Source organism: Plodia interpunctella, chromosome 6 (assembly GCF_027563975.2).
Source record: "Plodia interpunctella isolate USDA-ARS_2022_Savannah chromosome 6, ilPloInte3.2, whole genome shotgun sequence".
Taxonomy (NCBI): domain Eukaryota; kingdom Metazoa; phylum Arthropoda; class Insecta; order Lepidoptera; family Pyralidae; genus Plodia; species Plodia interpunctella.
In genome coordinates, this window is record NC_071299.1 from 10,079,654 (window position 1) to 10,095,608 (window position 15,955).

A 15,955-nucleotide genomic window follows, 5' to 3' on the forward strand; every position below is an offset into this window, starting at 1 on the left:
GATGTGGAAACTAGAGGGGATCAGAGTTGGGATCGCGGGGTTTGTCCTCCGCGACCACAGCGCGGCCGTGGCGCTGAACACGGTGCGGTGGGACATATTAGGTGGAAATACTATGTAAACTATTTTGTTATAGGTATATTTCCAAAAAAAATTGTAGATCATTTTTGACTTTTCATCAAAGTCCAAAATATTACATTAAAATGAATGTATATTAACGTTGTAAATGTTTTGTGCCAATTTCACAATATTAGTAAAAAATAAAAATGTAGATATGTCAATGATGTTATGTCAATGTCTGTGCGAACTGTCAAAGTCAACTGAAATCAAAAGTCAAAACAAAATGTAGTGAAAGTGGAGTGGACGGAAACGGAAACTTAAATAGAATTTTGAATAGAACATAGTTAAAGTAAATGTAAAACTTTAATGAAATAGTAGCTAAGTTATGTTTTCTGAGATAGGTACGTGATCTGTGAATAATGGTAAAAACATCGGATTTTATGTATAGTTACACACCTTTGTGGGGAGAAAACGAGTAAGTTTTTTCCTTTGTGTACATTTATAAAAATTGCCAATATTTTTATAGTATTCATCATGATTGACTATTTGTGAAAGCCCCAGATTACAATTCGGAAATGTTAGACAACTTCACAACTTAGATTGGAAGAACTTTCATTCTAAAGAGTAGTTTCGCAAGTAACTAACTAATAATTTAACAATATATTATTACTAAATTACTAAAGATACTAGTTAATTGATAACTAGTTAATCAAATAATATTGAAATATCTCTCTCGCTCAACAATTCTCACCTGTATTTAGTGAGGAATAATATATCTTAATTATATTCACCTGGTTAAATAGAAGGCTACAGAATATATGGAAAACAGTGTACTTTCCTAGAGGAAACCAATTTATTTATCTCAAACAACATATGTACAGTTTGTACTTGACATATATACATTATACAGTTACACATCTAAGGAATACAAACTTGACCATTATTTGCACTTCTGGAATTTCCCTAATCACATCTTCATTCTCTATTGTGTAGACAGATCCTAGAGTTGAAGAACTTGAAGTGCACATTTAGAGGTATGGTGAGCTTGTTAGTGAAATTGTGGTTGGATGCTAGCCTCACCTACCTAGAATCTTCAGTTTATAGCCTGTTGTTATGTTCCTTTGATCAACTTTTACAATCTGCTCGGGAAGAGAGGCAACTGGCACATTCTATGTTTTCCTTTGCTTCCATACAGTTCAGTTTAAACTGACCTATCTTTTGTTTGATACATGAATTATTAAAAGATAATTAATTACAAATTAATTTACATATACACAGTTATTTAATATATCTGTTGGGTATAATTTATGTCCCAGAATAGACATTGTAAACACAGATGTCTTGTCATCATCATTATTTGTGAATGATGTTGATGAACTTACCTTTCGCAGAATACATAAGTCATGATGGGATTTGGTGTTTATATCACATTTGGACAGGGGATTTCAAACGTTTTGAGACAAATCTAGCTATCAAATAACTGACTGCTACACAATTTTATAAAATACAATTTTAAAGACAGGCAATGTGATTGGTATGATTTGCATTCAAGCACGGCCCAATTATAGAGAAGAACCCGGTGCATCAACTTGTGCACAGCTTCAATGAAATGCGCATAGACTTATTTTGTTCTTGGATTCCCCACTCCGTCTGCCTCAGCCCCGCGTATCCTCCTCTTTGTTTTTATTTTGCGGTTGTAGTGCTTATCATGGGTACATATCTACAAAAAGTACCACCAGTGTACAAGTCTGTACTGCTATATTATTTTAGAGACTGTTTCCATTGTACACAAATTTAAAAATAATTATCATAACAAAATGCAAACCAGAATGACAAATAAAAAATTACCATTAGTTTAATTCATGTTTAATGACTACTTGTATCTTATAACTAAAGGCAAATTACTATGTATTACATCTATTAAAGGGTATGGATATCGATAATAAGTATCTTAATTATTGCATCCAATAAGTTAGTATTTGTTATTATTTTATTTAGCTATTTATATTCCACTGTTGGGCAAAGCCTCCCGTAAATTCTTCCACGCATCCGTGTACAGTGCGCTTTAAAAGGAACTTCCTCTCACGTTTGAGGTTGTGGAATTATCCATCCCTGAGAATAAACATGCGAGTTCTTCTAAAATGGGCTTTATCTGGGCTGTCAATGCACGTACTTGACATCCGGGGATGTCAAGTACGTCGATGTTTTGCAGGCGTCCTTAGGCTGCTACTTCCCATGAAGTGGCTTGCCTAATGGCCTGTTTTCTTGTCAGTAATATAAAAAATATTATTTACATTTATGTATTTAGTTACGTGCCTCGCCGGAAGACTTAATATAAAAATTCCGCTCTCGCCATGCCTTATATACCTACCTATATTACAAAATTATTATGGTCGTAACGTATCGTACAACAATGGAACCACGTCATATTACAAGTGGGGGTGAGAGGTACCGCGAGAGTTAGCAAATCTATATAACCAAGTCAGTAGTGAGAGGCGCGGGCGTCGTGCGCAGACTTGCCGGCCTCGAAGACCCTAAAAATTACGCCATAAAGTCGATTATCCTCTGCATTTCAGTGGTGATATGTGATTTGTACAAAATGAGTGAGGACAACACAGTGTCACAGGATATGAAGCGGCAAGCGGCGATGTTCTATAATTCAACTGAAAGGTAATTTGAAAGTGCTAAAGTCATAGGTGCTACCAACGGATGTAGTGTTGATAAACATCGGTGACCTTATTACGGTGTGGTATGATTGATATTCGCTTGGCGTGTTTATTTTCTTGGTGTTATTTCGCGTGTAACAACTTCTTGATGTTAAAATACATTTGGCAGTGTTAATTCCTACTGCTATTTTCACTTATCAGTATAACAACTGAATTATATACATGATTAGAAATAAATAATTAATATATTTTCATTTCACTATAATTAATTATATGTATGTAATATGTTTTTAGGATATTAATTTTAACTTAGAAATCACGGCTTCTAGAAACTAAGACATCACTAAACACTGAACATAATAAGTACCTGCTTAAGTGACAAACAGTTTATAAACCGAATTAATCCATGATCCAGTTAGTCCTCATTAGATTTTAAAACATAAATATTAATTAGTCAGAAAACCTCATAAAAGAGGAGAGTATAAGTATAAATACAACACAAATAGAAAATAAGATAATTTAAAGTGCCAAGTTAGCGGACGAAAATAATGATTCCATTGTAACAATACATTTATAGAAGACACATTCCGATTGGAGCACAGTAATGTTATTGTTGACGCCGTAAAATCGTATTGTATTGTCTCCGAGACCTCTGTGGCTGAAAGTCTCCCAAAATAAGAAAATCGTCAAGAAAGAACAAGTTTTGATAAGTGTCGAAGGGGCCTATCTAAGTAGGCAATATACATGTATCCCTAGTCTCACCGCAGTTGACAAATATCGGTGATTCAGTTAAAAAGCCCGCCTGTATTAAAAAGGTCCCAGGTTCACTGCTCTGACGGAGACAGCCAACATCTGACACAAGTTTAAGAAATAATACACTCAATAAGAAGAAATCACGGTTGTATGGTCTCACCAGGACCCTCATTATTATACTCATTCATTGATATCTAATTTTGTAAATTTATCTAGATAATGTACATGTCTTTAAATTAACATTAGAATCGTTGGAAGACACAATTACGCGGGTGATGGATGTTACTGGAAATGTTAATCAATTTTTTGTGTAAACAGTTTGCCTTGCGAACGTGAGCGCCTGCTTCGCATATCGTAGATATACGAAAATACATAGCGAATACGTATAAACAGAATACATACAATTTTAGGTAGGTTATAGATTTTGTGAGGAAACTTAACAATATACATACCGAACATTAATTTCGATCTATTAAACTTTGTTCTTGGTACTGTGTGCTTATGAAGGCATAGTCAGTCTATACCTTCTCCTCTTCGTCTATACTATAGACAAATGAGCCAAGGAATCAAGTCGAAATCGAATCTTAGTACTGCTATCGGAAACAACCAAGAGCGACGATATAGAAATAAATCGTAAGTATCCAGAACACCACCACAGTTTTACGGAAGTAAGAAGTAAATTGCAATTCCTATTATTTTTAACAATATACAAGCTACTCCAAGAAGAGATATATATGTACCTAAAAATAAAGAAATATATACTCGTAAACATGTTATTAAATAAGCACAAATGTCGTCAGGTACGTGTTCATAACAACTATGAGATGGAAAGCGTCAATCTTTTTTTATTGCATATGTTTCATTGTAGACATGACAACACAAAATATATATAGTATAGAAATATAAAAATGCATTCAATTGATAATATTATTTCAAATGATAAAGTCAGCGAAGAAATGATACAAGTAGACGAGACGCTGAGACGAGTTAAGTAGAAGATATGTTTCATTGCTGATAAACACAACATAATTCTCATTTTAAACTGAAAGTAGCACGCGTTACAGGAACACTGAGAATAGTAGACAGTGACAGTGACACGTTATGAGAAGAGAGGTGAACGAAAAGTTCGAATGGAACAGAATTTGAAATTAATAGAGAAAAGATCTAGAAGGTCAAAGCAAAGATGGATCGGCAGGATGTGGCTAAGAAGGTAACAGTAAAGTCGGCATCAGACCAAGAATTGTGCAGCAAACTGACATGACCGTAATCATCGACCCCATATCAAGTGGGATAATAAAAGTTGATCAAAGTTCTCCTAAACTGTATATAGGAGAATGCTAATCTCTATCAAATCCAGAACTACATACTTACTTATGGATAAGAATATATTTGTTACTAAATTCCAAAAAATATATATGAATTTTTTTATATAATCTAGAAAGGACAAATAACTCTGAAGGATTCTGGAAAATACTACATTTTGAGCTGAAAAAAGTCTTTCTAGTTTGCCATATTTATGAATTATACGCAGTATATTGTTTTTCTTAGAATTTGGAAACAGTTGTGTTAGCTTTATAATTTGTTGCATCCCAGGCTGTTTGAGCAGAGGTCATCGCATAACCTTTACGCGTCAGTTCATTTAGTTTACGTCACCCATTCGCAGGAATTTTGTTAGAAATTGTGAAAGTATATGTACGTTGTTCGGCTGTGATATTAGTAGGTACTTTCCCCCGTTTGTAAATCTAATTATACTTAATTCCAACAAATTTTATGTTAAATTACGTAACGATCGAATTATAATCTAGCTACTTAATAACCTAATTAAAGGCCCTGGCGTTAAGTCGCCCGTTTATATAATAAATCGTGTATGACTCGATTGAAATGTAGATAAATGGGCCTAACTAGTCCGATCTTGTGCTCATGTTTCTACCTTATTGACATTATGTGAAGTATCCGTAGGCAGATTAAATTGTGGAATAAAGGCAGATGATATTTAGATGACTATATCAAGTTGGCCAAAGCAAGAAGAATATGGTAAAGTCTGGTAAGCTTGGAAAGGGAAAGAAAAGCCACGAAGGGCATTCCTGGATCAGTTGAATGAAAAGGCAAAGGTCGTGTCTTATAGGGATGTAAAATCGATAGCAGAGTATAGATGTAAATGGATGCCGATAAAAACGACGTTCTTAAATGCTTGATAATGATGATGCTGCCTGCTTGTGTTGCAGCTCTCGACAGACTAAGTCCCATCACATGGAACACGTAGAGTTGAGAGAGATTACCTAATAAGATTCTTATATTAAAATTAGGTTATTATTAATTACATACAGTGAGTACAATTATTCCCATTAGTGGTAACAAAAGACGCGAAATATTGGCTAAGTTATTTCTCTTCATACCTAATTGGTTCACAGTCACGTTGTTTGATGCGATAAGCATTAGTCGCAGTCACGTACATTAGACCTGTACGAAAAGTACAATATCGACTTTTATGCGATTGTACCAATGACGAATTTGGAGACAATTTGGGTAGGTCAATGTTCTTTTGACTGTACGAAAATATCGCACTACACTACCTCACGGTAATCAGCACTTTGAGTACGGAACTTGACAACTCAGGGCCGACAAGAAGCGTATGACACTCGTAATGTTGTAGTATCCTTAGGTTGTGGTGACCATTTCCAATCAAGTGGGCCACAGCCGCATGCCGTATGAAGATTCTGTCCATGTCGAGTTGTCCATATCCTGTTGACTCAAACAGTTGAACAATCTCAATTATTTCTTGGTTAGATGCATCGTAAATGTATCGTGATTTGCTTCTTTGAAGCAAATAAACGATAAAATCTACATTTCTTCGCCTCAAGAACAGGATCTCTCTTCTTATTTTTAAATTCTAGCATGAACTTTAAATGAAACTTACTTAAAAATAACTTCTGTCAAATTGAAATTTAAAATTAATCTGATATTCTAGTCTTCTTTCTTATTTATCGACTCTGCTATTGCAATTCCAGTCATTATTTATCATTGTATTATTGTTTTGGTTTACAAAGACATATTTCCTAAATTATTACCTAGTCTTTGTCATCTGTAAATGTATCCCACAAAAATTATATATTTTTTTGGTTTTCATCTATTGTTCTCCGATATACTTTGAAGCAGCATTGCAACCTGTTTTACGATACGAGCACAACATAAATTAAACTATAACACCTATGTATTAAAGTCTGATGTAGCTTGTCTTGGCATAGTTTCACATCAAGCATTTTGCTTAGAATTTATTACATTTAAGTTGCATTGACCTTTATATTTATACTCAACGTGATTGGCGTACTACTGTTTAAAATATTCAAAAGTAATTTATTAGATTTGTAAGACCTTATCAAGTATTCTATTCTCTAATAGCTGAATATTACTTATGACGTGGTTTTCTTTGCTAGCTACATGGAGTCAACGAATTTATTTATCTTATGTCTCTTTCTCTATGTCTCTTTCTCTATGTCTCTTTCTCTATGTCTCATTCTCATTCATGCTGGGCCATCATATCCGATTTCATCAACCCCAAAATTAAATTCTTCTTCTTGACCATTATCAAATTATATTTTGAATGGGATCAGCGCATAATGCAAATACTTCTACAATTAAAATGAAATTTGAAAAAAAAATTCTCCGCCACGGTGTCGTTCCCTATTTCATTACCGAAGTTTATGATGCTCCGGAGCCAGAATTCTACTTCTATGCGTTTCTACGGTAATTGACGACGAAAACAAGTCTTACCAAAAATGAGCTACCTGATTGCTTGCTTTGTGGCCGCGATCAGCACATCATTATCATATTATAGTTATCGACAAAGCGTTAGCGAAGCGTACATTTGAATCGCTTCTGAACATTTGACACTTGGCTGGGCGTGCAGGTCAGCCCGAAGAAAAAATAAACTTTACAAATTTAAAAAATCGACTGTGTCTTGACTTATATAAGTTTGTTACATTATACAAACAGTATTTCGTTACAGTTTATTTAACACCTCGAACGTCTTCAAGTTCATAAGGCAGTAAAAAGTAAAAACTTGCCGGTCAAGCTATTGTTTCTTTTTCGTTAGTAATCTTTTACCGCAACACTGTTTCAGCCATCATCATCGATCGGTCAATTGATAATAACTAGCTTTTTGCACACGACTTTGATTCCCGTTCCCGTGAGATTTTCAGGAGTTGCTCTCGATAAAGAAGTGTTGCGCCATCAATCCCATTGGTAAACAGAACCCAATCCCATTGGTAAGACATAGGTAATTTATGTCACTTTCCGCTCGCAACCATGAGATTTTTCTAGCATTTGTTGTCTTATCTCTTTTATCAAGGTAAACTACATTTTCATTTAGCAACTGTGTGTGCTTACTACCGTAACAAAGATATTATGTGACAACACTATATAGACAACTGCATGTCAGGTTCCCAACATGGACCGTATGACGCTGTAATAAAGTCTGTTTTACAATACATTTGTGTAGGTTGTTGAATTACTGACTGCACGTTTTGATCTGGACTATTATTTAGCCAGTTATATTTGTCACTAGCAAACATTTTTTCAGTTATTCCAGACGCATTACCAAATACAGATTCGCGATTTGTTTTTCATATCTCCGGTCTTTTTAACCCCCGACGCAAAAAGAGGGGTTTTATAAGTTTAACGTGTCTGTCTGTGTATTTGTGTATATGTCTGTGGCATCGTAGCTTCCAAACGGATGGACCGATTTTCGTTCAATTTTTTTTTTTATGTCATAGATAATTTTATCCCGAGTGTTCTTAGCCACGTTTCATGAAAATCGGTTCAGCCGTTCAAAAGTTGTAGCGAAATGAATATTGAAAGTTGGGTTTTTTTTTAATTTTTCTAACAAATAAACTTGTTTTAGTATACGTGGACTATTTTCTTTATATTTATTGCCATCCCGACTGCTAGCATATAAACATAATAAAATATACCCCTGAAACTTCCTCAGGAGTCACACTATCTATTGGTGAAAAACACATGAAAATCCGTCTAGTAGTCTGTAATATAATAACAATAATGTATAAAATTAAGGTTATGTGAATGTAATATACAAACCCTGTTTGTTCAGTGTAGTTAAGTTGCAGTTAAAATTTAACTTTCAATACAAGCCTTGAAACTGTGTTCCGTAATACAAAATATTAATTTACATTCTCCATATGTATTGAATTAATTAGGAAATTAATAATTTCCGTGAAAAAAAAAATATCTACAGTTCTGTTCTGTTTATATTACAAAAAACAAACATTTACATCAGCAAAAAATTAAAGATTTCTGCAAATTATGGACTAAGAAATAATTCTGTCATAGGAAAATTCGTGAGATTTCTCGTGATTGCTCCAATTATTTTCCCATCACACCGTAATGGTGCGGTAATAGCCCCGATCCCCATGGAAACGTGTGCGTGTTTTACAAGAGTAGTTCACGTGTATATGTGATAAATATTGATCCTACATACGACTGAGGAAGAAGACGGGATAACTATCAGATGAGAGAGAGATTGACATAATCCGAACTATAATATTAAAAGATCAATATATATCTTATTAAAAGATATATATATATAAACATACTTATATACATACATCCTCAGATTTTTTTATGTTAGAAGTAACATAAAAAAAATCTGAGGATGTATGTATATAAGTATGTTTGTTACTCTTTCACGCAAAATCTAGTGGACGGATTAGTTATGAAATTTGATATACGGGAATACAACCCGGAATAACACATAGGGTAACTTTTATCCCGAAATTTTCACGAGAGCGAAGCCCCGGGGCGCAGCAAGTATTTGTTTATATGTTTATCACGCGTTTTCAAAAAAGTTTGACGATTACGTTGAAATTTAAATTATAGTTAATTACAAGGGCTAAAAATCGATCTAGCTACGTTCAATGTCTGGGAAAATTTATTATTTCAATTTTATAAAACCTGCACTCGAAAACGGTGTTTTATTAGCTGGGAATAATTATCAAGTCGTTGTGTGTTTCATCCCACAATGATCACGAGAAATTTTACTTGTAAAAGGAGCATCGCAACCACAGCCTTAATCCTTTTATCAGGTGGTATTGATTAATTGACTATAGGTACTATATCTCAGCAGCTAAACGTCAAAAAACAGTGTCGGTTTTCCGCCATTGTGCAATTAACCCGCTACAATAGGCAGACGTCAGTCTGGCCAGGCCATGGATCAGGTTACACTGGTCTGTGGTTAGTCAATGGTATGTGTAAACATGAGGATAGGAAATGTGTACGAGACATTTGACCTCGCTATTGTAGATTTGCTTTCTTGCAGTGCCAATCCATTACAAATATGGTTTATGCCATGGTAATATGAGAGAGTTTCTAATTTGTGGATAGGTTGATATGATGTTTACTGAAAGGTTCGAATAGTGCCTCTTATAACAATCGCTGTAAAGAACCTCACCAACCGTAAGAATTAATGAATAGCTCCATTATAGTTCTTAAAGTTGGTGAGGTTGATGGAGTGGATATCGTTTTTGGTGGGTTCATGATTTAGCTGCAAAAGTCATTTAAAATAACTATCCGATTTTAGAGGTTTGCTCATTCTGTTATATAAATATATTGTTTTTATGAAATGAACGTCGCATATCCTACTGCTGGAACAAGAGAAAGGGATGGAAGTTCATTTTTAGGTACTTTCTCTTTTCTTCAACTTCATCCCTTTGTGTTCCTTCTGTTGTAGAAGTGTATTCTTAGTAATATTTTGTATTTACTTGACCAGGGTGCTTCTTCTTTTTCTTCTTAGCGTGTCGACACGGCGTATCATTTTTGTGAAGACCAATAAGACGCCACCGATACAGCAATATCTGTGACGTCATACAGATCCTGTGGCGTGCAGGTGATAGGACACGCATAGCAACAAGGGTACGTGGTGCTTACTAAATATGCGATTCAGTTTAGGACCTAAACAGATCTGCATCGCAAATTCGTACCATCGAGTTAAAAAGTATGAACGCGATTCATTTTAGGTTCCTAAATTGAACTTCCCTGCATTTGAATCGTTCCTTAAAAGCTGATGGTAGACCTGCTGATGATCTTGATAATATATACATAGGATTTAACATGTTGACATCATAGCTCTATTAATATTAAGTAGTTGTTCTCGACCTTGGGTTGGATGATCAATTTGATTGGAACTAGATAGGTATTTGTCCAGCAAAGCGTGGATGTCACATACCTAGCTACGTGTAGTTAATAAGGATATTAATTTGTGCGGCTGTATCTACTTCTAACTTAAACATACAACTCATGGGTCACTCACGTATGATTATAGACGGAGATATCGACTATAGTTCCAGTCTAGTAGAAGATTTTTTTTTTCATTAATAGTAATAACTATTTCTCCCGATAATTTAAATATAATTTATTATAGGTACAACATAATTATCATTAGGTATATTTTTATTACTAGCTGCTCGGAAATCTGCTCCCGTGTGGATGTCAATATCAACATATATACATATATCGTGATAGTGATACTAAGTAGATATATCTACTTCTCATAATAAAATCTTATTCGGCTCAAATCACTATTGCATTCGTTTCAGTCATACACTATTTTTTTTAATAGTCTGTATTTTGTGTCCCACTGCTGAGCAAAGGCCTCCCCTTCTGTCTTCCAAATGTCTCTATACTGAACCATTTGCTGCCAACCACGCCGAAACCTGTCTAAATCATCCCGCCGTCTAGTTCGCGGTCTACCTCGATGCCTGCGACCTTCGGGAACCCAATTTGTGGTGATCTGTGCCCATATCTCTGGCGGCATTCGACAAACATGCCCCGCCCAATTCCATTTGAGCCTTGCTGTCTTGGCGCCCACGTCAATGATCCGGATTAACTACACTAATGAAAACTAAAAATGATTTTCCAATGTTATTTTTATAGATTTTTTTTTATCGTTCTTGCCACAGAATATCGTCACATTTCAAGCCTAATTGAATCCCGAAGTTCGATACGAAATCATCAGATAAGAATGCTATTTTATCAACAAAGCCGGTTTCGGATCGATTGGACTGAACAATATAGCAAAAACACAGCCATGTCATTGACCAGTAATCCAACGAAGGTATGGCCCCACTGATAGCGGTCTGCAAAGTTAATGAGACGAGAATTGCTTCCACGAAATTTCATGGCTTATTAACGTATATTGAGATGGATGATATTAGACTCTGAAAATGTTGGTACTATGTAAAATTTGCGCTTTTTGAAATATAATTACGATTAAATATAACGCAGTCTAATTACAACCACGGAGACTAAAAAACATTACCTAGAACATAAAAAATCCTTATAAGAAGTTTCGTGCTTTGATTGCAATATAGCTGACCTGCTTTAGGCTGTTAGTAATTATGTTGCTTTACCTTAGAGTGTACGTACTATATTAAATCACTAGTAGCGCCCCGGGCCTTAGCTCCCGTGGGAATTTCGTGATTAAAAGTACCCTATATGTTTTTCCAGGCTATATTATACCCGTGTACCATATTTCATAGCCACAACATAAAATTTCGCGTGAAAGAGTAACAACATGTATGTTGTTACTCTACAAACATACATCCTAATAAACTTTTGCATTAATAATATTAGTACTTAGGATTTAATCTTGCACCAACAGTAGACCCCGAAAATAGTCCAAAGTGGAGGAGAAAAAGTAGGAGAGCTGACACTGGGCTTCGGCGCTCTATGGCGGCGGAAGAAACCGGGACCACGCCCAGATGAGAGAGAAAGAGACAGAGAATCTTTCACCAAACACGCTAACAGTGAGAATGTACACTTAGCACCCACTAGCCTTTTGCGTTTCCGCTCTTTGACTGCGGGTCACTTTGTACAAGACTTGATTTTATTATATACTTATTACTAAATTTGCACTCGACTTCGCTCGCGGAAATTTCTCACATGAACACTTTTTCCCGGCATGTAAATGTAAGGTAGTGTGTGCTTATAAAGTAAGTATCTGGAAGAATATACTCCTCTAGTAAAAAAGTAATTTTCCCAGACATGGGACTTGAACGATTTTTTGCTTACGTAAGCATTTATATTTAAAGTCGTTTTCTACATACTCATATTGCTCAATTAATAGAATAGGTTAGATTTTATAGCATAAAGGCATATCCAGCGCCTGTAGATGTTCACAATAAAGCGTAGCGTAGGGTAAATATCAGGTTTTTTTAGTCGCAAAACGTTTGGACCCGACAAATGGTGGTCCGCAGATGCGAACCATTATCGTTTTCATAAACGTGACTCGTTGTATTTGCTTATAACTGGCAACGCGCATTTTCAACACAGTTCCTTATTTAAATTTAAAAAATATATATATATCTTGCTTTTTTGGTAAAAGACGTTTGAACCGTTTATTCTCCCAGCTATAATTAGAATCAGATCGTCTCGACCACATGACAGACTTATATAGTTGGTCCCCACTCCATATAATGTATATACAATAAATGCAATGCAATGCAATGCAATGCAATACAATACAATACTCTTTATTGCACCAAAATCGAAATTTACAAGTTTATAGGTTATATATAGTTTATATACCTATTTATATATTAGTTCATATATGATAATTTAATTAAGTTTGACAAAGGTTAACAAATGATTTTGCAATCAATCAGTATAGTGTTATAGCACAAAGTTTACAGTTCTATTATTATCAAATCATCATCTGCCTTACCGTCCTTCCATAAGTCTCATCCTATTTTCCAAAAATAGGATGCATTCACGGAAATCTACATGCAAATACGAACTTGCAAAAGAGACGACTGTTACAAGTAATAGTTCAATCGACATTCTGTCGATTAGACCTCAATCAAACTTCCCGATTTTGTGCTGCAAGTTACACGATCAAGTATTAATCGGTTAAATGAAGTGATTTGTCGCGGGGAAGCCTTTAAAACTGCAATTGGGTCACAACCTAATTAGGTCGGCTGTCACCATTGTCAAGCATCTTATGGTTGCCGTCGATTTAAGGCCTGTATAGACTTGATATTAGATGTGTTGTACTAGAATAATTTCTAGAAAAAGACTTCATTCAACTGTGAGCCCAGGGGATCATACTTATAGCAATAACTTTTAGAATTACTTTCATAAAAACTCATGAACTCAAGTATTTTCATAGTAATTTTATATAAATAACGAATCAATCTTTCTTTCTTAATGCAAAAAGCATTTCCAAAAATATTGACCTCCTCTTAAAACGAATAATATTCACTTCACCTGTTAAACGAGAATAAAAAGTCTTAAAAAGTCGACGAATATACCGGAAAGACCCGAATCCAATGGTAGACCATCTTCCACCCGCTGGGCCAGTATACAAAATGAGATCCAGAGGCAGAATATACACCACATGACAGCCCGGATCAGAGTTCTCTGTCGCAGATATACGAAGAGACCCGATGCAAGTAAAATGGGATGAATATTTACTTTCAAAGCGAGTTCAGCTCTAAACTAATTCAATTAGACGGCGGCTTTTGATTCAGCTGTAGTGTTGAACATTTAGAGCGCCTCAAATATTCAATGAAAAAGCTAGACGTGTGATTGAATGGCGTTGTTCAGTCAAAGGGCTGTTTAGCTGTTTGATTGAACGGCTATTTCAACCAGTTGGCTGCGACATGTGCATACCAACTATTTCGGGAAATTTTAATAAATCGCAGACAAAAGTAGCTCGTCTGCGCAGGTCTGTAATAGCTCGACAGGGATTTGGTTAACGACGCATCCTGAAAGTAGGCACTTAATCAATTCGCAAGAGTCCCTTGTTTACTTACTATTCGACCGCCCGACCCTTGTCAGTTTATGATTTTGAGGCGTACACAACACTCAGGTCAACTTCCATAAAAAAAAAACTGGACAAGTTTGTGTTATGGTAGACTAGCTGTGCTGCGGGGCTTCGCTCCCGTAGGAATTTCGGGATAAAAAGTACCCTATGTGTTATTCCAAGTTATACTCTACCCATGTACCAAATTTCGTAACAATCCATCCAGAAGATTTTGCGTGAAAGAGTGCCAAACATACATAAATCGTCACAAACTTTCGCATTTATAATATTAGTAGGGTATGTTGCATACCATTGAGGAGTTTCTTAATTTACCATAAGTGTTTACCATAATCGAACCTTGGACTTCGACGCTCTATGGCGGCGGAAGTAACCGAAATTGCGCTCAGATGAGAGAGGTCACGCTTACCATAGTCGTAGCATTATTCAGAAATTAGACATTCACAGACACTTTTTCGCATCATATTTTGAAGTGGATGTGGCAGAAAATAGTGTCTAACCTCGGCAGATAAAGTAAACACAAAACATTTTTTTCTCTATTAAAAACTTGGATATCCTATACAATCTGTGTGTCTGTCACGCAATAGACTTCTGTGCACGCTAGTCACAGGTTTGTTTATTTGCGATAATATGACAAAATTATCTCCCCGATTTCCTAAAATGTACAAAATTCTAATTAAATAAGATAAATTCAGCTAACAGGTGTAAATCAATAATCAAAGAAATTATATTTCTTCGTGTGCAAACAGAAAACGCTGGTAAAATCGGAATAATGTTTATTTAGGAATTACATTGCTCATTACAGTTTTGTTGGATTCTACTCATAGCCCGGGAGAGTTCCTAGAGCGTTCCGTTTCGATCGAACATCACCGTGGAATTAATTTTTTTGACATAAATTTGTCATATGAATAATGTCCTGAGAAAAGTTTAGGTAGTAGTAGCATAATTTATTATGCTTTAACCAGAACGAAGCCTGGACGGGCCGCTAGCATATTATAATAGACAAACCTTGCTTCAAGTTTCTAATCATGCCATTTAATGAAAATACTGGTTATTGTTTATAACCTGTGTTTATAACTCTTCAAAGTTTTTTTTCTAATGTCGATAATAAAATAATAGTTATATAAGTTAAGAGGGAACTTTAGTCCCAATAAACTGTGACTTTTTGCTAGATGAGGTAACGTTGGGTCGTCGTCGTTATTATAAATGAGCATTATAAGAGTTTCTATGGGCAATTTCCCAACACTTAACCCTGACGTCACGTCGTAAAATTGAATTGATTTCGTGCGACGGATGTTTTACGTTGTTACGTTGATCGTTTTATTCGAATGTATTTTCTTATTATATATTGTAAAAACCAAGTTACGGTGCAGTCATTGCTTATTTTTATTATTATTTGCACATTCATAATGTTAATGAAAAAGAATATAATGGGTATTATATGTGTACGCTATATAATATTATATTCTACTCGTGTATCAAACATGAAAATCCGTCCAATAGCGTTACATTTTAACTTTGGCACATATTTTTAGGACATCTTTATAGCACATACTAGATGTGCTAAATAAAATACATAGACTTAGTATCATAATCTTTGAATTGAACTAGTTATAAGGAAAATGCAATTGCTAGAGATTTCTCTATT

The 15,955-nt window shown here is 35.1% G+C and overlaps 1 protein-coding gene across 3 annotated transcripts in view; it reads left to right on the forward strand.

The window, feature by feature from the left end:
• Positions 1-352: 352 nt before the first annotated feature.
• MFS9 (Major Facilitator Superfamily Transporter 9) overlaps positions 353-15,955 on the forward strand; it is a 29,613-nt gene continuing 14,010 nt past the window's right edge. The window contains exon 1 of one of the 3 annotated variants that reach the window (XM_064436024.1): positions 353-458. Coding sequence is in view for 2 of the 3 variants with exons in the window: in XM_053746691.2 (XP_053602666.1) it covers positions 2,657-2,727 (71 nt within the window). In the remaining variant the exon portion in view is untranslated. Of the gene's footprint in view, positions 533-2,543; positions 2,728-15,955 lie in introns of those variants that run through there. The other 2 variants (XM_053746692.2, XM_053746691.2) reach the window with 2 other exon arrangements.